This window comes from Archocentrus centrarchus, chromosome 21 (genome assembly GCF_007364275.1).
Source record: "Archocentrus centrarchus isolate MPI-CPG fArcCen1 chromosome 21, fArcCen1, whole genome shotgun sequence".
Taxonomy (NCBI): domain Eukaryota; kingdom Metazoa; phylum Chordata; class Actinopteri; order Cichliformes; family Cichlidae; genus Archocentrus; species Archocentrus centrarchus.
In genome coordinates, this window is record NC_044366.1 from 8812112 (window position 1) to 8837080 (window position 24969).

The 24969-nt window shown below is 40.4% G+C and overlaps 1 protein-coding gene across 1 annotated transcript in view; it reads left to right on the plus strand.

Annotated features, from left to right (window-relative positions):
• The window catches only part of ptpn4a (protein tyrosine phosphatase non-receptor type 4a), a 73393-nt gene that overhangs the window by 38908 nt on the left and 9516 nt on the right, over positions 1 to 24969 (plus strand). Inside the window, exons 3-17 of the mRNA XM_030757814.1 lie at positions 581 to 688; positions 1616 to 1658; positions 2347 to 2425; positions 3974 to 4018; positions 5017 to 5069; positions 9299 to 9419; positions 9819 to 9906; positions 10928 to 11016; positions 15597 to 15660; positions 17268 to 17440; positions 18519 to 18587; positions 18670 to 18804; positions 20411 to 20572; positions 23873 to 24032; positions 24698 to 24781. Of these exons, the coding sequence (XP_030613674.1) occupies positions 581 to 688; positions 1616 to 1658; positions 2347 to 2425; positions 3974 to 4018; positions 5017 to 5069; positions 9299 to 9419; positions 9819 to 9906; positions 10928 to 11016; positions 15597 to 15660; positions 17268 to 17440; positions 18519 to 18587; positions 18670 to 18804; positions 20411 to 20572; positions 23873 to 24032; positions 24698 to 24781 (1473 nt within the window). The remainder of the gene's footprint in view (positions 1 to 580; positions 689 to 1615; positions 1659 to 2346; positions 2426 to 3973; positions 4019 to 5016; positions 5070 to 9298; positions 9420 to 9818; positions 9907 to 10927; positions 11017 to 15596; positions 15661 to 17267; positions 17441 to 18518; positions 18588 to 18669; positions 18805 to 20410; positions 20573 to 23872; positions 24033 to 24697; positions 24782 to 24969) is intronic.

The window sequence follows — 24969 nt, forward strand, 5'->3', positions numbered from 1 at the left end:
AGCTGCTGTCCTTCAGAGTACCTTTCTCTTAACTCCTCTATATACTGCTGTTTTTTTTTTTTTCCATCTTACATCAAATAATAATAAACACCTGTTTCCAGTAAGGTAAATCAGGCAAATTCATCATTCCCCAGGTTACATATTTTCATTCTTGTCCCCCACTTTCCTTGCTGCATTTTGCATACATTAGAAGAGAATTGCAACACAAAAGAAAACACTGATGATTTGTTTTTTTACACGTGAATCAAAGCGACTTTTTAAAGTGTGTGTGTGTGTGTGTGTGTGTGTGTGTGTTCAGATTCATCATTGTGTGTTGTGGGTGAAATTACAAAGCTCAACATAGATTGCATACAAATTATAAATCAGTGACGTATTTCCAATACATTGTGGTTGTTTAGTTTAGATGTCTGTGGCAGGAAAGAGGAGCACTAGCCCCATTTTTCAGTCTACTTCTATCACTGTTCTCTCTGTGACCTTTTAACTGAGGAGCTCAGGAGCAGCAAAGAAGGGCCTTTGTGGAAAGCAACACTTTGCGTAGCAAATCCTTAATTCATCCTGTGTTTTCCTTTGTTCTCTGCAGAAGTCGGATAATGGCCAGGTGTTGCTGGATGCTGTCTTCAAGCACCTGGAGCTGACTGAGAGGGACTACTTTGGCCTGCACTTGACTGACGACTCATCAGATGCACCGGTTAGTATGCCTTTTGAAATCCACAGGAGTGCATACGTGTGTGTGTGTGAATCAAAGAGAAGTTGCATGTGTGAAAATTGTATCTTAGTTTTTTTTTTTTCCCCCGACAGCATCACATGAGTTATCAGAAGCAGTTTTAACTTTGATTGGGTAAATTGTGGATAGTTCACTTTCTTTAGAGTGGGGCTGTAGGGGAAAGTCCTGCAACAACCTAGAACTTGAGCAACCTAAGACCTCAGACACACAGGAACCAGTATCAGTTTATTTATGACATTTTCACTGCCAAGACTCCACTTGCATTATTGTTTGACTTTATCATTTTAATAAGTCCAGAGAGTGCAGATCTGAAGTAATAAGGTAAAAGGCAAAAGCCACACAGTGGTAAACAACCACCTCCTTTGCTGTCAGATAAACAAACAAAAAGAAATCACATTTTTTGTCAACAGAGCCTTGAAAGGAGTTATTTCTCAGAGTGTTATTTCCACATATTAACAAAAATAGTCGACTGTTCCCCCACATGCAGCTCTAACATGTACTTAACATATACTTTATAAGTTTGTGTTAAACATTGTTTGAGTTATTAAGAGTTGGGACGCATGTCAGATGTTGTAATGAGAGGAGAAACACAAACACTGGCATGCCTTTTACTAAAGAAGTGTTTTATGTAATGCAAAATGTAACTATATTGATAGAAAGGTTATTGTCTCATCCTGTATTGTTGCATTGACAAAAGGTTGTTAAAGGATCAGTTGTGGAATAATTAACTCTGTGTGAGCATACTTGCATGTGTCTGCAGCCATCTCTACAGTATTTCAGTATTTCTGACAGGTGTGTGTGTGTGTGTGTATCCGTCTGTGGCCACTGGTGAATAATTTAGGTTGTGTACTTCATGGTGTCTCTAAGTGTCTCTCTATCAATATTTTACAGCGCTGGCTGGATCCCAATAAGCCCATCAGGAAACAGTTAAAAAGTAGGTGAACTCAACCTCACACACCAACTTAACTAATTCACTTCATTGTAAGTCCTACAGTCAAACACATTCACTGTGTTTGACTGTTTGACCCCCCCCCCTCCCCCAGCTGGTTGAAGCTAGTGTAGTGTACAGCGTGGCCCCAACAATGGTTAAAAAATCCACTCTCCACCTCAGGCAAAAGTCCCTCGTCCACACTGTCATTTAAAATTCTGCCTGTGCTTTGAGCGATTATTAAACTTTATTTCAACTCTGTTCTTATTTTTAATAATGAGTAATAGAATATGTGAGGCGTGGAACAATTAAGCTTGAGTGGAATCTGCAGACCTCCTCCAGCAATGATTGAACTGCACCTCAACTCTGGGGCCGATTGGCTCATTGACAAAAACACCGTTGTTGTTTTTTTTTTGTTTGTTTTAAAGCAGTACATGAATAGAGGCTCTTCTAGCATGAATGTAGACGTGCATGTTTTACACTTTGTATTATTTATTACATTTTTTTACATCACTAAAACAGAAGTTTAGTGTTATGGAACCTGCAGTAAATAATGTCCGTTTACATAATGTTTCCTAAAGAAAGTTGTAAATAGAGTATCCATTTAGTTAAAATTTTATCAAATATTATACCTGACACTCTGATGAATATTTATGCTCAGAGCCCCTCTAACTCTTCATCACTGTTTTTCCAGGAGGGTCTCCCCATAATTTAAGCTTCAGAGTCAAATTCTTTGTGACAGACCCCGGTAAACTTCAGGAAGAATACACACGGTAAGAGCTTGAATTTTACAAATAAAACCATAGTATCACCATCGTGCTTATATCCTTGTGTTCAGACACAAGTGACAGTGGGAATGTAAGGTTTGACATTAAGGCTTATCCGTCTGTCTGAAATGTGTAGATTCTGTTTAGAGTGAGTGAAAGAGATTTATTTTCTCCCAGCGAACAAGCTAGAAGTCAGTATGTCCATCAATCCATCGGTCCTTTGGGTTGCGTTGGCAGAAGACTAACCAGAGTACTCTCCAGACATACTTGTGGACGTAGCAACAAATACACGGGTATAAGATGTATAATCTCTTCAGCAAGTTCTGGGTCTGCTGGAAAACCTCCAACTTGAGGTGTCAACTGACTCTTTTTGAGTCATTATGTACCAATCTATAATGAGTCATTCACTGGAATGAGTAACTTTTATAATCAGATTAATAATCTAAAAACAAAAGGCATTTTCAACAGCGTGCCAAGCTTAGAACAGAAGGAAGCACTCAGTTTTTAAACACTTTTTAGCTGTGACGTTAAAGTTCATTAACTGAGAAATAAAATCTCAATTGTAAATCAAATAAATTACTTGTTAATTTTAGAGTGCCACATGAACTGAAAAATGGCAAGACAGAGGTTAGTCGTCCAGGCACTAAAGTAAATCAGCTTTTCCAAAGAAGCATTTTTAAAAAGCTGATATCTGCAAGCAGAAGGTTTGTAGTAAAATCTGTTTGCCATATTTGCTTTTTCCAAATGTTGTTATATTCGGTGCCAACTCCAGAAACATTAATGCAGATGAATAAAGCAACCTTTACTGTGATTTAGTAATTCCATCAACAGGTATTTAAATGCTTACTATGAAATTCATTGTGGCTAAAAGCTTAAAAAGAGCAACTTTGGGACTCTGAAGTGGAGTATGGGTATGAATTTCACAATGCATCCCTGGATATTTTTAATATCTTTAATAATTGCAAACTGATTCTCAAGGTCTGGGCTTCATTTTCTCTCTCAATGCAGCTCAAGCAATTAAAAAAAACAAACAAAAACAAAACATGTTTTGTAACACAATATGTTCTCCAAACTCAAGGTCTCCAACAATGCTTTGTGCACATGCAGAAGAGCTATCGCAGCATTGCATCTCCTTTTTGCCCAGAGTTTGTTTCAGCCTCTCAGCCGTGGCCTTGTTCCTCAAGCCTTATCAGTATTTTGTATACAGCTTGTAAAAGTGAATTGGGAGCCATGGATCAGACATACTGATCTAATGGTATTGTACATTCAAGTCACAATCAAAAAACAGTGGCAGCAGTGTAGTACACAGCACAACTTGTACAGTTTTCACCTGCAGGTTTAAAAAACCTAAGCTATATATAATTTTGTTTTGCTTTGTTTTTATATAGCTTTAATGTCTGGAATAGCCATTAAAAAAAATCTTCATCGTAATCTTCCTGCCAGGCCTCTGTTGGGTGCTTGTCTTTACTTTATAGTATTACCAGATTATACTGTTTGCAAGCTAAGGTAGTGGTTCACTGATTGCTTATCCTGATGCACCATTTCTCCCCTCAGGTACCAGTATTTTCTTCAGATCAAACAGGATTTATTAACTGGAAGGTGAGTGTGCTCTTCTGTATACACAGTGTTGCTGTATCACCTAGGTGGAGCATTCTGGCTCTTGCCAAATGCACTGTGGTTTATCCAGATGTGGTTTATCCAGATATTTAGACTAGGGTAGTTTTGCATGATTTACAGTTCAGAATAATCCATATTGATCTGTTACTGGTTCTTGGTGCAGCAGCGCAGGTCATCTGAAACAAGCCACTCTTGACTATTTTCCCTTAAAGCTGCCCTCCCTATAAGACAGGGGTGTCAAACATGTGGGCTGGGGGCCAGAACCGGCCTGCCAAATGGTCCAATTTGGCCCTCTGAATGCCGTGAACCCATCATTAATAAAAACTATAAAACTATTTCTAGATCAACAGAAGCTGTTTAAATCATGAAAGATGTAAAATACTGTTCTAGTTTAGTTAAAAAACATTTGGAAGTACAAAACCTCCACCTTTCTTGATCTGGTTGAAATTGCACCTTCTTTTTTTTCTAAATCTAAGCTCTGGCTCAGGTGAACATCATCTTCTTTAGGGAGGAAAAACAAGGGAATTATTATGCAATGGTTTTACTTGTCCAACCCGCTTTGAGATCAGATTGCGTTGTGTGTGGCCCATGAGCGAAAACAAATTTGACACCCCTGCTTTTAGGCAGCCTTCTTCTGATTGTTGCACAGTAGGTTCTGCTTAAAAGCCAAGATGTGGGTGACTGGAGGAAATATGAGTTTATGCAGCACACGTAGGCTCTTTGGGCATTTGTACAAGCGCACACAACATGCTCTTTATTGTTTCTGTCAGTGAATATAAGGGTTACTGCTTCCGCTTACTTGGTTCTTCACATAAAATCGAATAGATTTTTTTTTTTCTTCACAGTTCCATATTACTACTGATAACTAATCTCTGCTCTTTGAAAAGAACTGTAATATCTTTTGTATTGATCCAAGACTGAAACATCTGTTTAATCTGAGTGAATGTGTGTGCGTGCATATGTCTTCCTTTGACTTCCAGATTGCCCTGTCCTCACAACACAGCCGCGCTGCTGGCTTCCTACGCTGTACAATGTAAGTAGTGCTCCCTTGGTGCTCCCATTCTACTTAACAATGGAAAGGCAATTCATTAGGACTCTCTTTAGCTACACACTCTTCAATGTAATGACTGTGGTTGCTTGAGTGCATTTATAACTGGTGCTCTGAAGCCATTACATTTCAATTAAACCGTGTGCTGATATTTGATATTAACACCAGTGGTATAAATATTCGATGAGATTGTGGCTTGTCTTTGAAAAAAAAGACTGGTCCTAAATAATATGCAGAGATGAAAGTGGTAAGAAAGTCTTGGGTGAAGGGCACCATAATCACAGTATCATTTCTATCCACTCTAAGACACTATAGGGGCATTTAAGCAGGTAAGCATAAAATGGCAAGAATATTTAAACTTAACTTTCATTATTAAATTTATTATCTGGAAGTTTTTCCTTCTTCAACGTCTTCCTTGATGTGCTGCTGCAGTTGTCTCTGTGCCAAACACAGTTTTATCATCGCAGCATGCCACTTTTAAGGAGATTTTCACTTGACATTGAGCACATTTTAGGCTCTTTCTGTGTTTTTTTTTTTTTCTTTCTTTTTTTTCACACCGTTTAGGGTCCATTTTAAAGAGGGCCCTAATTAACTGAAACAAGTGAAATACCAGATGTTGGACTGGACACCTTGGAGTTTGTATCCTCGTCTGTGTACTTGGGTTAGCTCATTTGGGAAACTGGTGACCTTAAACCAGAAGCTGATCACCAGTGAGCCCTAGCTGCAGAAACATCATTCACTCTCCAGAGAAGCCAAGCTCCGCATCTGTAATACTGTATGGCTCAGAGAAAGCACCACTCAATAAGAGACTCGAAGCACGGTTGGATGGATTCAGCTCTTGAGCATCCAAAACAATTCAGGAGCAAATGATGGTTTCATCAGGTGTCAAACGAGGATCTCAGAATGCGAGTACAGGAACCCCCGGCATCTGTCCTAGCTACATCATGGTTTGGACATCTTCAGTCTTGGTAGCAATATATACAGTAAACACAGTCACTTATCAGCACATTTGTTTAATGTGTAATAGGATGTAACTGTATCAAGCTTGCTCAAAATGCTAATACAGGAGCCAGTATACTGCCAGTGGAACCAGACTGTTTTCTAGTTTTCATTGCTCTAGGCTCAGTCACTTTACCCTTTCCTGCATTTCAGTGAAAATAACTGTTGTTCAATATTTATTAGCTTCAAGCCCAACACAGTTAGCTTGGTTTCACTCGTGATGGCAGGGCAATGCAAATATACCAGTGCATATACATGAATGCAAACAACAAAGCAGCTGTGCAGAGATTCAACACAGACTAGTAAATCGAGCTTTAGGCATTAAAGCATATACAGCTCGGTCACAAGCAGCGGGTCAGATCCTGGTCTCAACTGCTCTCAGATAAATTTAAAACAAAAATTAAATAAATGACAGTTAGGCTATACTGCCTAGTTAGATCTATGAAATTCACTCATGCACTCAGCTTGATTTGGCTTTCTTGAGCCTGCCTTGTTCTGGCATCTCATTTAACCGCTATAACTGTAAAACCCACTGACTACAACCTGCTCATTACTAGCCATGCAGACCTACAGACTAGGCCATCGCGGTGGATGTTCAGCCCCTCCTCCCCCGATGTATGTGCTCATAAACCCCCTCTCTTACCTCGTTCCTCTCTCCTCTCCCTCCCTCTTGCTTTCAGCACTCTTCTTCTTTTGCATATTTTGCTGGGAATATCCTCAGCTTCAATATGTAGGTCACAGAGGAGATTTGGCCTAGTCTAGCAGTATCATGCTGCTACTGCTTTTACACACACACACACACACACACACACACACACACACACACACACACACACACACACACACACACACACACACACACACACACACACACACACACAGTGTAGCTGTGTCCATGTTCTCACTTCGCTCAGTGCCAGCATAGATTATGAAGATACATGTTCACTTTTGGGAAAAACTGTTTGAAGCAGCTGTTATTCTGCTAATTCAGTTAGCTCAGCCCAAGTGCCTGCACTGATGGCTCTAAATCCAACGCTAAAGCTTGCACATGTTGTCAAAACCAAAGTAACCCTCTTCTAAAAAATAAATCAATAATAATAATCAAATCATAGCCATCTTGGAAAATAATATCATCTTAAATTTCCGTCACTAAACACTCACACAAACACAAGAATGCACATTGATACATACACATTTCTATTAAATTGTCTGCAGTGCAAGTGCAAACTGAAAGTTGAAATACTTGTCTGTGCTTTACTGGTCAGTGGGATTATAATAAGGACTCTTGAGCTCAAGCCTAGTCTCTCCCACTTTGAGCCAATCTGCAACAGAGTATGGATTTCACGTCAAAAGATGGATCTAAAAAGGTTGACGAGTCTTTGAGGTTCATTGACCTCACCGCTGAACCTTGATGAAGAAATAACTACAGCTTAAAATAAAACCAACCATAAACTACTGTTCTGAAATGTAAGCTATTGACCGTATACGCATACGTCCCTGGTGGTGTGTACACATCAATATGGGGGTGAGCTGTAATTGATTCGTTGGTCAATATGCTTAGGCCACCAGGTTTGTAGGTTAGTCAAGAGAGTGCTTGAGTTCATCGAGGCTTTTGAGCTAGTGAGCTCGCTGGATTCGCTTTGAGCTCTTTATCTTTGAGAGCTCTGAAAGCTATCAGACATCTGTGAATTATTTTATTCGGTGTTTTTTGACTGATATCTGCAATTGTTTCTTTATCATTGAATTTAAAAAAAAAAAGCTTTATTTTAAGTCCTGTTTTCGTTATCTTGAGCCACAGTTAAATGCCATGATAATTTCCCATTGAAAAGTTGTTTTTTAAAATCCCCAAACTATATAACCCTTACTCGTCTGTTTTTTTTAACATGTTCTTTAAAAGATGTTCTCATTTCCAGCTCTGCTTTTTTAACTCTTTGACTCTTGTAGAGTCGCTTCACATGATTCACATAATCCTCATGCGCCCTTTATTGAGGCAAGCTTTCTTGTAATTTCTTTAATAGCTTTCAGGAACAGTTCTCCAGACTTCTTGAAGGACATTCCAAAGCTCTTCTTTGGATGTTGGCTGCCTTTTATTCCTTTTTCTGTTAAGATGATCCCACACTGCTTTAATAATATTGAGGTCCAGGTTCTAGGGAGGCCAGTCCATGACTGACAGTGTTCCACTGTGTGTTTTCTGCATTCATAATAAGATCCCCAACACCACTGGCTGAAATGCAGTCCCAAACCATGACAGAGCCTCCACCGTGTTTTACAGATGGCTGTAGTCACTCACTGTTGTACCTCTCTCCTGACCCGAAGTAGGCTGAAGTAGCCAGTGTCCAAGGGCCTGGGCAGCGATGGCTCAAAACCACTTTCAAAATGATAAGAAAGTCTGGCTCCTTGGAAGTAAAATATAAAGAAAGCAAGACTTTTGCACAGTACTGTATATTCCTGCCAGTTGGCCTGTGGCGGGGATAAAAATGTGTTGGACAATATTAGTTTATGTTCAGACTTGAAGGGTCTTATCTGTTCTGATGAAATGAGGTAATAGGGTTGTGTTGCCTTAAGCACAGCTTAAAAATCTGCACAGACTTGAGACCTATATAGACCCACTTGCACAATTACATACTACATCCCATCCAATAATAAGGTGATGGCATTTTAGTATTTCATGAGAAATCTGTTCTTAATCCCTTGGTGCCACTCCGTCATAATATGCATCCTCTGTCCATTTAATACTTCTTTTTTTTTTTTTTTTTTCCCACCACGCCTCCTTCCCATGTTGTCAGCTCGAATTTCCAGCTATTCATTAAGCACTAATTAAAGTCACAGTTTGAATCTTTCTACCTGTTAAACAGATGCATAGACAAATTAAAGGGATATCTGTTATGCAAATTTATAGCTTTACTTTTTTATTCCTTTACTCCATAAAGTAGCTTTGCATGATTAAATGTTCAAGATAGTCCTTATTTATCTTATATTCGGCCTCAGTCCATCCTCTGTCTGAAACAAACTCTTCAAGCCAACATTTTTTGGCTGCCCCTATTAAACAAAAGGTTTGAACAGCAGCTGGGCGGGACTTCTGAGGCCACTGCCAGAGCTGTGTGGCTGAGCTGATAAAAGATAGGTATATCCACTCCCACAGATGGATATGAGCCAAGGATGGAAAAAACTGAGCATTTAGAACTCTAATGTGTCTCTCTTTTCTCTCTTTCTAGCTGAGTTGGGGGACTACAGTGAAACAGAGCATAGTCCAGGCTATCTGTCTGAGTACTCCTTTATCCCAAACCCCCCTCAAGACTTTCACAAAGAGGTCGCCAAACATCACCAGCAGCACAGGTACGCTAAGACACGCTCACTGCGATTTGATACAGTTTCCTGCATGTGTTAGAAAAATAGAAAATGAGTCCTTTATGTTCATTTTAAGTAGCTGCTGAACCTTTGTTGTGTCAAATATTGTTATGGTAGAAGTAGAAATATGTAAGAAGGCTTATTTCATTGATGTGCATTTAGCCATATAAAAGCACACACAATCACAAATGGCACATATGCTACAGGTTATGTGACCTTAACTTCTGCTTGCCTATTTTGTTTGTTGATTTTCTTTGTGCGTTTTCCACCTCCATATGTCTAACACACAACCCTGTCATTGTCACTCCCTTTGCTCCGACACACAGCCTCCTGTCCCTTCACTGTTGCTTTACCCTTTCTCACTCTGTTTTTTCTTTTCTCTCTCAGTGGTCTATCTCCGGCCGAGTCAGAGTTTAATTACCTGAACACAGCACGCACGCTGGAGCTCTATGGGGTAGAGCTGCACTATGCAAGGGTAAGTGAGGTTTTATTACATGTCACTTAATGCCTGCCTTTTTGTTAAAGACTGTGTTACAAAGACTTTGTTCTTGTGTTTTTCTGTGTTGCATTTTATCTACTGTAATATTTTTTTAAAAATATATATTCAGCCAAAGCTGCGAGGCCTCATAGACACGTCCACTGTCTTTGATCTCACTCTAGCTGTCTTGCTTCTTCCCGCCTACAAAAACCGCGAGCAGTTAGGCGATAATCCAGAGTCCATACCCACCCTCAGCCGCTGTGATCGAAATTGATATCATGTTTTAATCTGTAAAAGGTTTCCCCTTCCCTGCTGTCACAATATGGTTCATGCTACACTGTTTTCATTCTGCCAGCAACCATGGAGCCAAGCATCTCTTGGAATGAGAGCAGTTTGGAGGAGCTGCAGTGTGTACAGTTGATGTTGATGCCCACACCCTGCAGAAATGCCACACATTGGCATTCAGCTCTCATCATGACACCAACAGATAGGAGCAGAACAGGAAAACCAGCATTCAGATCCATTTTTGTAATGCAGTAATTCTGGATTATTTTGTAGGAAAGTTCAAATAAAGCTACATAATCTAGCTGACTAATCTATATTCTATTGCATTTATATAGTGCCACTTCACAATAACAGTCAGGCCAAGGCAAAAAGCTCCGTTGCAGACTTAAGAGCTGCACCAGCCTGTTCATCCAGTAGATATTTGAGCTCTAGATGCTGGAGGAAATGAGGACAGTGATTTTTCAACTATGTTATTATGGGATGTACAAATGGGGACTTGAACATGGATTCAGTTTGACAGTATTAAAGTTAAAATATGATATGCATATGAGATATATAATCATGAAGCTCAGAATAAAACTCTTAATTTGTCAGTTTTAGCAACATATACTTGATTTACATTAGTGAAGAAGCCTGTTGTACTCTCCTCCTCTTCCCATGTTTCTGTCTGACTGCTCACCTGTCTCTGCCTTCACTGTGTGCTAATTCACCTCACCTGCTTTCCTCCCCTCAGGACCAGAGTAACACAGAGATTCTCATTGGGGTGATGTCTGCTGGAATTGTGATTTACAAGAACAGGGTACGGATCAACTATTTCCCATGGTGAGTGACACATCATGAAAATAAAATCACAGGTATGTGAGGGCTCAGGATCTGTGTTTTTGAGAGTTTTATGTGCTGGAATAGAACATAGTAAAGTAAGGAGTAAAAATGTGTAAACAGAAGTGATAGCAATAGTATCATGACTGGATTTACATGTTTTTTTTTCTAAGTGAGGTTTCAAACAGAGCTCTGGGGAATCCCTGAGGATAACTACCCACTGGTGTGTTCCCCTGAGACCTGCATGCTTTTAAGGAGTTTTTTTTTCTTTCTCCTGTTTGCCTTTGCAGTAGGAATGCCAATATGATGCACTATAAGCACGTAGTAGCTTCCAGCCGGCAGCTAGGCTACAACCACAACAACTTGGAGGAAACCAAAATCAGAGTTGTGCGCTTGTTGTGTGTCGTGGGTTTTGTGATAAGTTGAAATTGACGTGTGGTTGGAAGAACCTGAAATCTTGGTGGTGACAATCTATGGGCTGATTGGTTTATTTTTTACAGAGCTATTAATGCTACTGAATCCAACTTTGGACCCAGAAATTTTGTTGTGCCACGTTTTTTAGAAGCCTTTTTTGGTGTAAGTGGATGGAAATGGTTTTAGAATGGGCACCAGCACCCTGGTGGTGGAGGGGAAAAATGGATATATTAATACCCAGCACACAAACCCTCTGTGCCCTCCTTACCAGAGTATGCTAATCTGTGGCCAAGGATAACATCTGGCAATTTAAATCCACTGTGGTCATTGTGGTTTTTTTACTTTCTGTAATCCTTTTTCATTGTCATGTTCTCTCTAGATTGGTTTACAAGTTGAAAGAAAGAGCTAGGGAAGTTTTTTGCAAAAATAGTGAAAAGCCCCCTTCCTCTGCACAGATAGATCAGATCCTTTGTTGCCCGTATTTTGACGCCACTGGTCTAGACTAATTACTGTAGATTGGCGTCACTCAAAGACACCTCTTGAGTACCTCTTTACCCTGTAGTAGCAGTTAAAAATACCCCACAAACAGGGGGTATCTAAGAACTTTTAGTTTCCAGTTCTTGCAGTGCAGAGACACATAAAAGAGGGACATCCTCAAAAATTTATAAAAAATTTTGATACAGTTGCTCTAGTTGGAAAGTGTCTAAAGATTACTGTAAATCGGAAGGTGTGTGTACTTGTGGAATGTCACAGGTGACTCATATGTTTCATTTTAATAAGGTGCTTGGACAGGGTGGAGTGAATCGCATTATCAATGGATATAGTGAATATGTAATATGTAGAGCTGGAGACTGTGATGAAAAATTAAGTACATAAGATAAACAGAAGAGAACCAAGTAGTAAACCCTGGGGGGTGCCTTGGGGAAAATTTTCCCTCACTATTTGCAGCTAAGCAGAAAGTTTCTTTGTGTATTTGTTGAAATATGTTGAAGGAAGAATTACCCAGAGACAGGGAAAGATTTTAAAAAAGAACTGAAACTGCATATGCTTTTTGAAACAGCATGTATTCCTGTAAACAGGCAACAGCTTCAAAGACTCAAAAGAAGCTTGTGATCTGAAGCTTTAGTTACACCTGCTTGGAGCCAAAGATCAAGGTTGTTAAAGACTGAATGTGTGAAAGCAGCTCTATGGCCAACAGAAAACCTGGCACGTATCTGATGTGGATGAAAAATGAAGCGCTGCTAAAGGGGGGTGATACTCCATTGATATTTTCATACTCTGTCATTTCCCCCTGCCAAATTTCCGCTGAACTGGGGAATCAAACAGTGGATGCTCTTGTCACAAATCCACCTCTGTGCCCATCCGTCTGCTGCCAGCTCTACTTGAACTGCTTCCAGGAGCCCTTTTTGCTGAGAAATAGGCTGCATAATATTTTGGAAACCCTTCACATGGTGATTATTGACATGGCATATTAATGTTTAAGCCTCATTGAGCTTTTCTAGAATTATACAGATGATTTCACCAGATTTTTCTTGGGTGGGGGTGAAACTAGGTTTCCTGAAAATATTACAGACATCAAATCTGCTCTTTCTTTCTCTGTCCTGCCCCCCCCCCACCCCCACCCCACCCCCCCCCCCGGCGCACTCTCTCTCTCGTTCTCTCTCTCTGTCACTTAATCTCATCACTTTTTATGCCTTTTGCTCGTTCTCTCTCTGAAGCATCAATTCTTGGAAATCTCTCATTCTCTGCTGTAGCATTGTGGGTGGTTAAATGTTAATGGGTGCTGAGGGTGGGAGATGAACTACTCAAACCCATGTAACGCTGGAAGATGTGTAGGCTTAATACATCCTGAACACGTTCACAAAGCAGCTGGTGTGTTTGTGTGTATGTGTGTACGTAGATGTTTTTGCTAAGAGTTTGGATTACAGAAATTATGAGACCTATATTCATAAATCTGAGAACTGAGGACTTTTCCAATTGGGGCACAGAAAAGCCAAACCATGAAATCTTAGGGTTAAGACTTGGTTTCCGGCTTGAGTAAGGATAAGTCTCCATGGAATGAACGCTTAAGCGAGTGAAGCTGATGCAAGGTCCTGAGTGGAGGAAAAATAGGCTAAAGCAAGTTTGTGTGTGCATCCAGTCTGTTGAGCTAAATTTAGAGCCCAACAGCGGTGTCCCCAACAGCTGCTGACTACCATGTGTGAGAAAGGGAGCGAGAGAGGAACATAATAGTCAACAGTATCTCTCAGCCTGCACGCACTGATTTTTCTTCTCGCTTCTCTTCTGTCTTTCTTCATCCTTTCTTTAACAGAAGCTCACTGTTTCTGCGTCTGGTTCCTTTCTGTCACTTCTCCCGCTGCCTCTCCTTTCGTCTTATCATAAATTGAACTGTCAGATAAGGACGGGTCAAGAGAACTGAAGAGAGAAAGACATTTAGATTTCTGCCTCTTTCCTATTTCTGTTCACAGCAGCCTGACAAATGAGCCACACTTAGATGGGGCATGACTCACGCTCTGGCTGAGCATGTGTGTGTCTGTGTGTTTGTCCGTGGAAGTGTGTGTGAGTAAGTATGTAAAATATATTTAGCAAGGAGCGATGAGTCACAGGAGCAAGAAAACTCGAGGAAGGGATTAGGTTACTCTGCTCCTGCCGCTCGTCAGCAGACTTATTTACTGTGGTCATGCGTGTGGTCTTCTGATCCAGGTATCATCTATACCGTCTGCGTTTGATGTAATACACAGATCGATGAGATAATATGGGCGTTATTGAACCACAGGGACTCTCCGGTGTTGTTACAGTCTCTTAACCCACACCCTCAAGCTCTGGCAGGAGGTTGAAGGTTACATGAACAGTTGAGATGTGACACATGTGCCAGCTGACTAGAAGAAAGAGCAGTTCATTGAGAGGTGTGCTTTTTGGAGAAGTCAGTATTGCTTGTTAGAAATGTGTCAGAATTACATACATTGTGGGTAGACTGGAGCAAGTGTGACTGTACACAGCTAAGCTTTAACCAGGGCAAAATAAAAAGACATGTTTATTAAATATTTTAACTTTTTGAATTCTATCAATGTGCCAGCGGTTCAGTTATTACAAATCGTCAACCAGATATTCCCAAATGCCCAGTTTTGAAAGGTGAAAATCTTTTGTAGCCAACCTAAATGCTCAGTCACCTCTGATCATCACTCAAGATAAAAATTAGGTGTTTAATTTGTTTATTTTGAACATTTGATGATTTACTTGTAAAAGTTGAGCTTTACTTCCACCTGATTTAAAGTCTAAAATGTGTGACTTTTACATTTATATATTCAATTCTTTTTAAAATGTTAAAATGTTTGGTTGAGTATTTTAACATGTGAGTCTATGGGGAGTGACTCACTTTTGGAGAAGCCTCAAGTGGTAAATAAAGGAACTGCAGTTTTTGGCACATTTCATTTTTCAGCTTCAGTTTGCTGCTTGTTACAAATGTACAGAGTGCAGATCATAAGCTATATGTTGTTCTCAGTGACAACTCAAACATTAGCCATTAGTTAGTTATTAATTTTAGTTTATTGTGATGATTCTGAGTGTGATTTGTCAAATTGTAATTTTAAAGACGTTCAGAACAGTGCAGTTATGCACTGAAAGAATAGAAGTACTCAACACAGTCACATAAGCATCCCAGTGTCACTGTATTTAGGCGTCAGTGCCTCCTTATCCTTGTTGTTTTTGACAAATTAGAGAAAAATGCAAAAGATTAAGGCATTTCCTGTATATTTAAATTTTACATTGTTTTAATTAGTTTTCTCACTTGTTTTAAGTTTACTTTTAGTAATGATATTGTAAAAGAAAACCCAGCAGTCCTCTGTGAGCACTTGGGGAGCACTCCTTTTTAAAAGGAACAAACCTCTGGCAGGCTCAGGGAAGGAAGCCTTTTCCTGCAGCTCGTTGGGTTAAGGGAAACAAGAAGAGAGAACCGATAAAGTGCGGAGAGGTGACAAACAACCAGCATGACTGTTCAGAAACTACAGCAGGGAGGAGACACGGGCTTAATGTTGTGCAACAGTGGCGCGAAAATGTGCGAGGAGTGAAGAAGAGTGTGTTTCAGTGCACTCAGCACGTGCATTTTTAAGAGTGTAACTTCAGTATCTTAATGCTAGAAACGAGAATAACTTGACTTTTCCTGCTTTCAGGTTGAAAATAGTGAAAATCTCCTTCAAGTGCAAACAGTTCTTCATCCAGCTGAGAAGAGAGGCAGTAAGTGTATAGACACACACACACACCCAGCTACACAAACATTCAAACACACGTTCACCTGTTAACCTCTTCCTCCCGCCTCACAATTGTCTAGTTTGTGCACAGGAGTTTATTCTCTGCGTCCTCCACTGACCATATAAGTGTGTGTGCTCACAGTACAGCTGTACATGGCAGAGTGCTGAGCCTTGTCTGCATATGTGTGTGTAATCAGCGTCAGATTAACCCCCTGCTGTCTGCCCTGGTTGACTCTGCTTTAATCCCCTCATTGTATGTTGCATCCTTTGTTTCACACATCATGTGTTTCTGTTTTCAACACCACAAGCAACACTGTCAACCTGATGCTTATCTCCACCACAAATATTTACACTCCAGTCATCATTTAGCCCTCTTAAACCCATCTTAATATTTTGAGTCTGGTGTTATTACAAAACAAACTTGGTGGCTACTCCCATTCGCAAGCATCTCCCATTCGTCCTGATCGTACTTCAAGCTGGACTTTAAGCCTAAAAACCACATTCAGTGCTGCTGTTTTAAGTAGGGAAACAATCCATTAAACAGGAAAACATGTTAATTTTTTTAGTTCATTACTTTTACTTTATGTAGCACATTTCATTCCAGGTAGAAGCGCCGTGTGTGAGGTTGCAGCCCAACACTATGCAGAAGTAATGTAATGTAAAACTATATCAGTAATAAAAACAAATAAAAATTCAGCAGCAAAGTGATTAAAATCAACAATAAAGGAGTAGAAATAAATAATATAATAAAGAAAAAGATCAACAGTAGCCCTGTAAAATTAATAAAACTTCATGGAACAATCAGAAATAAGGTGAAATGATTAAGTTATGATCAAAGTCTCGACTACTGAAAGGCACAGCCAAACAGGAATGCTTTCAGTATTGTTTTAAATACTGATGATGTTGGAGCACACCCAACATGATCTCGTAAGTCATTCCAGGAGTTTGGAGACCCTGGGAATAATGTAATGAAGTGTGACGGGTTTCCTGGATTTTCACTGTTCTCTGAATATGTGTTAGGCTCAGTCACAGGATATTTAAGAGAGCAGCAAGGAGCTTATTGCATTCGTTAGCTTGCGCGCTTAAAAATGGTCAATGTCGAGCTTAAAGCACTCGGCATTGACAGTGGACCCCATGAGAGCGTTGGTCAGGTGGAATGCTTTCCAAAAGCGTATATATGTGGGTGACTGGAAAAATGCATAATTGGAATCGTTAGCCTTCCACCTCCTCCTTCTTCCTCTTCCTCTTCTTCTTCCTTCTTCTTCTTCCTCCTCCTCTCCTTCCTTAATGATTGCAGATTTCACCCCCTGAACATTTACAAAAACCCACTACATATGGCACACAGGTTAGGTCCGGTGAATTTTTGTGTTTCTTTTTGTAATTGCATCACCCAGTGAAGGCCGTTTATGAGTCAGGAAGAAAAGCCTGTATGAAATTGCTCAAAGTAATGAATGAGCGGTTATAATAGGGCAGTAAATGTATGTAACACAACCAGTTCATATAGCTAACAGTAATGGACGACTGGATGAGCAGATGATGGGAAAATGTCCTTTAGTGTCCGACTAACACTCGTCCTCTGCTCCCTGTACACAGACTGAGTCTCGTGAGACGCTGCTTGGTTTCAACATGGTCAACTATCGGGCCTGTAAGAACCTGTGGAAGGCCTGCGTGGAGCACCACACCTTCTTCAGGCTGGAGCGGCCCATCCCGCCACAGAAGAACTTCTTCGCCCACTACTTCACCCTGGGCTCAAAGTTCAGATACTGGTGAGAACCGCAGGCTACAAAAATGTGCTGTGAGAGAAACACCAGAGTACACACAGAGCCTCTGAAAGACCTTTACATCCCGACTTTTACAGATTGAACACACACACACGTACACTTTCCGGAGTTGTGGATGCTTTGTCTCTTCCCTTCTTCACTTTGGTTTGAGAGGCTGGAACACTCAAAGCCGGCTAGTGGTTACCTTTGAAACCCCTCGTACTACCTTGCCCCAGAAAACCACAACTTAATTATTCATGGTTTGCCTCAAAAAAGTAACTGGATTTATGTTTGGCCTCGCAACCATTTTCTTTTAAGTTTTGCGGGAACTGTTTGTGTTCATGCGAGAGCCTGTCGTGCATTTCTATTTACATTTTCCATAATGCTGCTGCCACTCCTTCTTTCAAACAAAGCATTTCTTTCTGTTTTGTTTGATAGTTTTTTTTAATTTACTTTCAATTTGGAATTGGAACCGAAACATAAAACAAAAATGAGGTTTTCTCCTTACTGGTTTATGACATTACACTGTGTCAACTTTGTTTCACTTCACTGGAGGCTTTTTATTTTTTTTTTTCATTTCCTTTTTCTGTGAAATGTGAGTGAGATGAACTGAGAGTTGGAGGTCTTGTGATGCATTATTGAGCAGCAATGATGCAATGTGAGGGAGACTTGTCTGATGTTTGGCATGACTGTGTGTGTGTGTGTGTGTAGATATTGACTGACTTTTCAATAAGGATAGTCCTGAATTGTGAATTTGTGCTGTTAAAATCTTATTAACCATGTTTCAGAAGATGAAATATGCTGCACTTGTTACTGGTTAGCAGGCAGCTGGTGGTGTTTAGATAGATTTTCTTTTCTTTTTTTTTGTTCATTCGAAGATGAAATTTTTCTTCAAGATATGACCAAAGTGCCTCTCATTATGTGTATTCCTGTTATGTAAATGTATGTAAATGTATAGTACAGGGCAGGTAAAAGAAAACTTTTGATAACCACTTTCTGAAACCTTCCTAAACTTAGGAGTCGTTTCACTTCATTTTTTTAATAAATCCGTCCCACTGATTGTTGCTTTTGTTGTTGTCTTCAGTGGGCGGACGGAGGTACAGTCTGTGCAGTATGGAAAGGAGAAAGGCATCAAGGACAGAGTATTTGCCAGGTAATTTTGCAGGTTCTTTTTAGTTTGCTCATTATTTCTGTTCATTTTGTGCAAAGCTGAATTAATGCATTTGTCTGATCAGATCTCCCAGTAAGCCTCTGGCCAGGAAGTTGGTGAGTGGAACTGACTGGGAGTCGGTCAGCAGGAACAGTCTCTCAGATGAGAGATTGGAGACTCAGAGCCTGCCCACTCGCTCCCCACCTGGCACTCCCAATCAGTGAGTTCTAAGTACACTTTAACTGTCATCATAACTCGACCTTTCTTAAGCTGTTCTTTACACATGCACTTAACAGAACACAAATGTCCAATGTGGTCTTAGCCTGTCATTAACCTGCTAGCTCCTGGTACTCCTATCCATGTCATGTCAGATTGTGCCAATGTGAAAAAAAGTCCAGGAAATAGTCTGGTGCATTTAATTCCCCCGCCTACACCAAAGAGATCAATTCCAGTAGTGGGAATGTGTCTGAAGGAGACTACTTTCTGGTGTGTGCCACATGTAAGAAAAGACAACCGTGAAACAAAATCTCCATCTTCCCAAAATTGTCTGAAGTTCATTTGGGGGCAGCCAGGTCTGCTCACTGCAATGGAGACTTTTATAAGGAAGTTATTTCAGGGACTTTATTTATAAAACAGACTTGGTGTCAATTTTGCTCTTAAGCAGTATTCAACATAATCAACATTGTTGAGCAAGTTTACTGCCAGCTGCTGGTCCAACATGCTACAATGAACCCTCACTAATGAGTAGTTTTTCCTTTGTCAGTATCTTCAAATGAAAATATCAGTAAAGTCCTTCATCAAACCGCCGTTCTGTTACATAGTTAAAATGTAAAAGAACGCTATCTTTTCACCTTCTCCCGTCCACCGATGATTTGTTTTACGTAACTGTCAGCCCCTCTCTCACAGACCTGAGTCTGCATTTATTTTAAGATCAGATTATGCTCTATTATTATGGATTTAGCTAGAAGTGTATGAAGTAAATAAAATTTCTTTCTCTGGGGCCAGTGAATGTCTGCTCCACTGGCCTGGGGGCCCACTGGAGAGAAAATGTGGGATGCTGGTCTTCAAGTATGACTTAGGCAGGAAAAAGAATTGCATAGCTACTTATTTACAAAACCTTTATCTCTAAGAAAAGTGTAGACTTTTCATGTTTGTTATGTTGCAGTTTGGACCAACCTGTGGCACTCTTTGCAGGAGCTTTTTTAATTAAATGTGTGACGAATTAATTGCTAGATGCAAGGTGTTTATTGCTGATTTAAAGAGAGGATGTGTTGTTCCTGTACTACTGGAAGACGTTCTTGTTGAAAGGAGAGTGTTTTCATACACTGAAGTGACTGTTTTGCACAATGCTCCACCTCTTTTACTGCAGTACTCACTAAATTCAGTATTCAGTACTCAGTATTCAGTCCAGAGAAGACACCAGCTTCAGTTTCCTCCAGCATTGCTGTGATCTCCTGTACCAAAATCTTTTGCTTCTATATTTATGTCAATGGCTATTTGCGACTAAACCCTAATTCCTTTTAGTTTTACATAAGAGGAAATCATGAGGAAGGATTGACAGTGATAGATGGAGATTTTCAGAGTGTAGGAAAATAATCTTCAAATGAGTTTTTCTGCATGTTTTATGAATCAAATGTAAGCACAGTTCAGGAATTATGTACTGAAGGCCCCCAGACTTGGTAGCACTAAGACAATATTTAGCCTTACATTTAGCGTTAATAGGAATTAATTTATTCTTAATAAATACACCTAAAATAAACAAAAATTTGAAGATCATAATCGTTCCCTGCCTGTGAAAATTATGTCTTTTTGTGTGTGTTTGTCAGGAACTCGCTGTTTGTACAAGAAGGCACACGACTACGGCCATCATCAGTCGGCCACCTGGTGGATCATGTGATCCATGCTTCACCCAGCCTGCCTGTCTTCTCCTCCAATCACAAGTCAGCATCGTCCACGCAGGCTAACAGCATCAGCCTGGACTCTACGCCGTAAGCATCCATCCTCTTTCTTCTCCTTTTTAATGCACATCCCACCCACGTTCCTTGAAGCTCTTTCTCTTTGGGAAGAAAAACATCAGCTTTTGACTTGGTGGCAGAGCAGTGGTTAGATCATAATTTGACTCCTTCATAAATAGAGCATCCCCCAAACAAAGCCACCCTTTAATTTGGAAATTACATTTTACTCATCAGATTTAGTCTGAGTGTACCGCTGAGTTGACAGTTTTCCTTTTTTCTTTTTTTTTTAAAGTCTGTCTGTCGATGTCTGTGGCTTCTCCCGACAGTTCACACCCTCCCAGTGTCACTTAGCTGGCCCCATTGGAAAGATGAACCCTTTGAAAAACAGCCTGTAAAATGTGTTTATAGCGCATAGCAGGGCGGAGTGGTTGTGCAACAGGGCTAAACTGGGAATTAGCATGTGTGTGTGTGTGTGTGTGTGTGTGTGTGCGCATGTGTGTATTTGTGCTTTCTGAATCTGCTCATATACTGTAAAATATTTGTCAAGCCATTTAATAAAGTTCCACGTGGCTGCCTCAGCATCTGAAATCGTCCACTGACACGACGCGAGTGTCTGAGCTGCTAAGAGAGATGGATTTCTCAGTTGGAACTCAGGACGGTTAAGTAACATTTAAGTGGTGGTTCCTCTGCCTACAAAGCTACACACGCAGACAAACACGCCAAGTTAGTGGCTCATCGCTCTGTTACGGAGCCAAAAGATGACTTAATCACCTGCTCTTGCTTCCTCTCTCTCTGTTATTATGTGTTTTGTCCATTATGGTAGTGGAGGGGGAGGGGTGGGGAGTGAGCCAAAACATTGCTTTTTATGAAGATGATCCCTAAATCTGCATTCCCTTCGGTCACCGTGTACACAGTTGTGTACATCACTTCCTATAGTTGCATATTGTACTATAATATTCATTTTCTGGCATCTCCTACCTAATAAAATATTATGTAGGCAGAAGATGAATTTTTTCCACCAAAAGTCCTGTATCATGATTGACGAGGTTATGTTAAATAATGAACTTATGTTTTGGAGAATTTTTTTTTTTTTTTTACTGGGCAACACAATGGTGCGGTGGTCAGCGCTGCTGCTGCACAGCAAGAAGGTCCTGGGTTCAAATCCACCATCTGGATCGGGCCTTTCTGTGTGGAGTTTGCATGTTTTCCATGTGCATGTGGTGGTTCTGTCCAGGTATTCCGGGTTCCTCCCACAGTCCACAGGCATGCAGCTACAGTGGGGTTAGGTTAATTGCTGATTCTAAATTGCCCATAGGCGTGAATGTGAATGCGAATGGTTGCCTGTCTTTCTGTCCTGCCTCTCGCCCTATGGCAGCTGGGATTGGCTCAAAATGAACAACCTCAAGTCAGTGACCAAGAGACCCTCATTATCCTCAATTCTTATCAGCTACTGGTTTGAACTGCTGTGTTTTGGGGTTAGATTTTTAAATGATGGAACCAAATAGATTGATTGATCTGCCTTTAGAAATGAATATTTGCAGTATTGACTGTTATGGGTTCACCTGCATAGCTGGTATGTTTCCAGGTTGCTCACTTTGCTTTAATGGTTTTCAAATTTTCCCTAACATTGCTTATTGGAGAATTTCCTCCAGTTAAAATAAAATGAGAATCTGCTTTATGTCTCACCAGGACACCACACCCTTTGAAACTGTAGTATTCTGTTTTCTAGTTGCATGAAGTTGAAAATGATCTGTTTAGCTAACCACACTGCACTGGAGCGATTCTTATTTTTAATTGCAGTGTGTTTATTTCCTTGACAGTGTAAGGGGGAGGGGGTAAAAAAGGGGGGCAATTATGCGTTTTATTGGAGGTGGGAGTTTATGACATGTCGGATTTTCTTTCATTTGTTATTGTCGGAAAAAGCGGCGGTCAGGGCATCCTCTTTGTGACAACACGGCGCTGAAGACTGAGAGTTACACTCCTCGTTGCAGAGCCAGAAGGCGTGGCGTTCTTTTGGGTGTACCTAAATTATGTGCTGGTGCACCTAAATGAAAGTTAGACACACCAGTGCCTGGAGCCTTGCATGTCATAATAAATTATTTTGTGTGCTGTAATCAAACTCATTTCTCTGAATTCAAAGCAAAGGCTGGCTTTAGTGAATTATTTAGTTAAAAAAAAAAAACGGGTGTGCACTGAAACAGGTTTTAAATTTGTCTTTTGGTGGTTTCCAAAGCAACATTTTACTTTATAGCAGCTCCTTTTAGCCCTCTCGTGTAACCCACACATGATTTTCCTGTCACTGCAGATTCATTTGGTGTCCTCTTATACCATGCTTTCAAAAAAATTTATTAAGCAATAAATTCAGATGCAGTTTGGAAGTATTTGATTGAAGGAAAACTAAAAAGCAGGGCTTTGCCATATCCAGTGTTTTAATGTTTAAATGTCCTTATCCCAGGGCCTTGCCTAAGGTTATTGTTGCCGCGTTGAGGAGATGCATAATGCAGGATGATGTGCGGTCTTGGCTCAGGCCTGCTGTGCATTGCCCCCTCTCAGAAAGTCTGACCTGGTTTTGACCCATAATAAATGTTAGTTTGCGTTTGTGTGTTTAAGAGACAAAGTGACAGCAGTAGCAGAAGCCAAAACAAAGGCAATGCTCTTTGACTTGTGCTTCTCCCCTCGAGGAGTGTCTGTACAATCCAACACAGACGCACACACAGATGCAGACATGGACTGAAATGACTGGCTTTTACCCACCAGAGACTGAGCCGTGATGCTGCTGAAAGCCTTACCTGGCTGTTGTTTCACCATACACACTGACTGCCTTTTATTGTCTGGATGATGGAGGGGGATGTTTTCCTTCCTCTTGCAGCCCTTTTATCGAGGTTAATGCATTGTGACTAACACAGTGCTATTAAGCCTCTGTGTCTCTTACGGACTCCTTCCCTCTCATTCCCTGTTATCTGTTTCCCTCCATTTGTCTTTCAGTATTTTTCCTTCACTCCACCTGTTTAACAAATAGGAAGAAGACCTTTAGAAAGACCGTTGTTGTGCATTTATTGTAAATGTATGTTTGCAGCTTTGGCATCCTACTGTCTATAAAATAGCCTTCTTCCTGGAGCAGTTACAGCTGCTTGACAGCAACTTTGGAGACTAACTACCTTGCCACTATTTAAATTTGAGCTGTTGCTCTGTGTTTTGTTATCTAATGGGTCTGGGTGTCATCATAACAAATGGTGATGCAAAGGAATTTGGACCATGTTTCCCCATGCCATCTCATCTTCTTTTTGTCCTCATTTCTGCTTTCTTCTTTCTCTCCCTGTTTGCCTCCCTCAGGTCTCCAGATGGGGTAGATGGCCAGCCTCCCGCTCTCCCACCTAAGCAGCTGAGCAGGAAGACACTGAGCCAGATCATCCAAGCCCACTCCCAGCAAAGCCTCCTGGACAACCACCTCAATGAGATGTATGACGTTCCCGTCAATGCTGACAAGACCACGGTCAGTATGATGAGACATATGCTGTTTAGGAAAGAGTACATTGTCCTTTTGCACAATGTATCTGAATAGAAAAATCAGGAGCAGTAAATTTCATTTGACTCTTCAGTACAAAAAATAGAAACTTTGTTGTCACCAACAAAAACCAAACTTGCTTTTGTCTGGTTCTAGACATTTGAATATCAAAATATTTGAAGTATTGTGAGAAATCCCGTACTATGTTGTCTTTATAATCTTTCTCAGGTGTTTAGTGTCTTTAGGCTCAGTGTGTTGGTTGTTAATCTTTGATCTACATCATTTTAATAAGTCAGGGTATTTACTGTTTTTGCTACCAAGACTTGTTTCTTCTATCTGTCCCTAAATCCAGGAAAGAGAGTATTAAAAATATGCTGCTCCTCCTGCTGGAAAGCATCTTTAAAGCAGAGTAAATCTTAGAGTACCCTTCAAATGTTATCATTTATTTGCAGTTACATCATCCCGGTCAAAACGCATATAAGGACAGTATACCTAGTCATCACACCTCCAGAAGTATTAACCATTACATCATCCCGGTCAAAAAGTATGCAGTATTAACCATTGTTAAAGTTACAGCCAGTTTGACATGTTGCTATATCCAGGAGAAAGATCTTGAGGATTGAAATATGATGTGATGAATTGTGTTTTTTCAGTTGAACGGAGTAGTCCCTCATGATAACTTGGTCCTGATCAAGATGAGACCAGATGAACACGGACGTTTCGGCTTCAATGTCAAGGTGAGAGCTGAGTAAAACTGGAGTGAAAAGTCTCTTCACCAGCTTTCTGTCTTTATTGCATCCCCCCTTCTAACTTGTGTTTTTCTAGCTTATTTCTATGCCTGGTGTAAACCTTTGCCCGTGGGCGCATCATCTGTATGCATCGGCACTCCTTGCTGAAATGTTAACTCGTCCCTAAAAATAAGAAG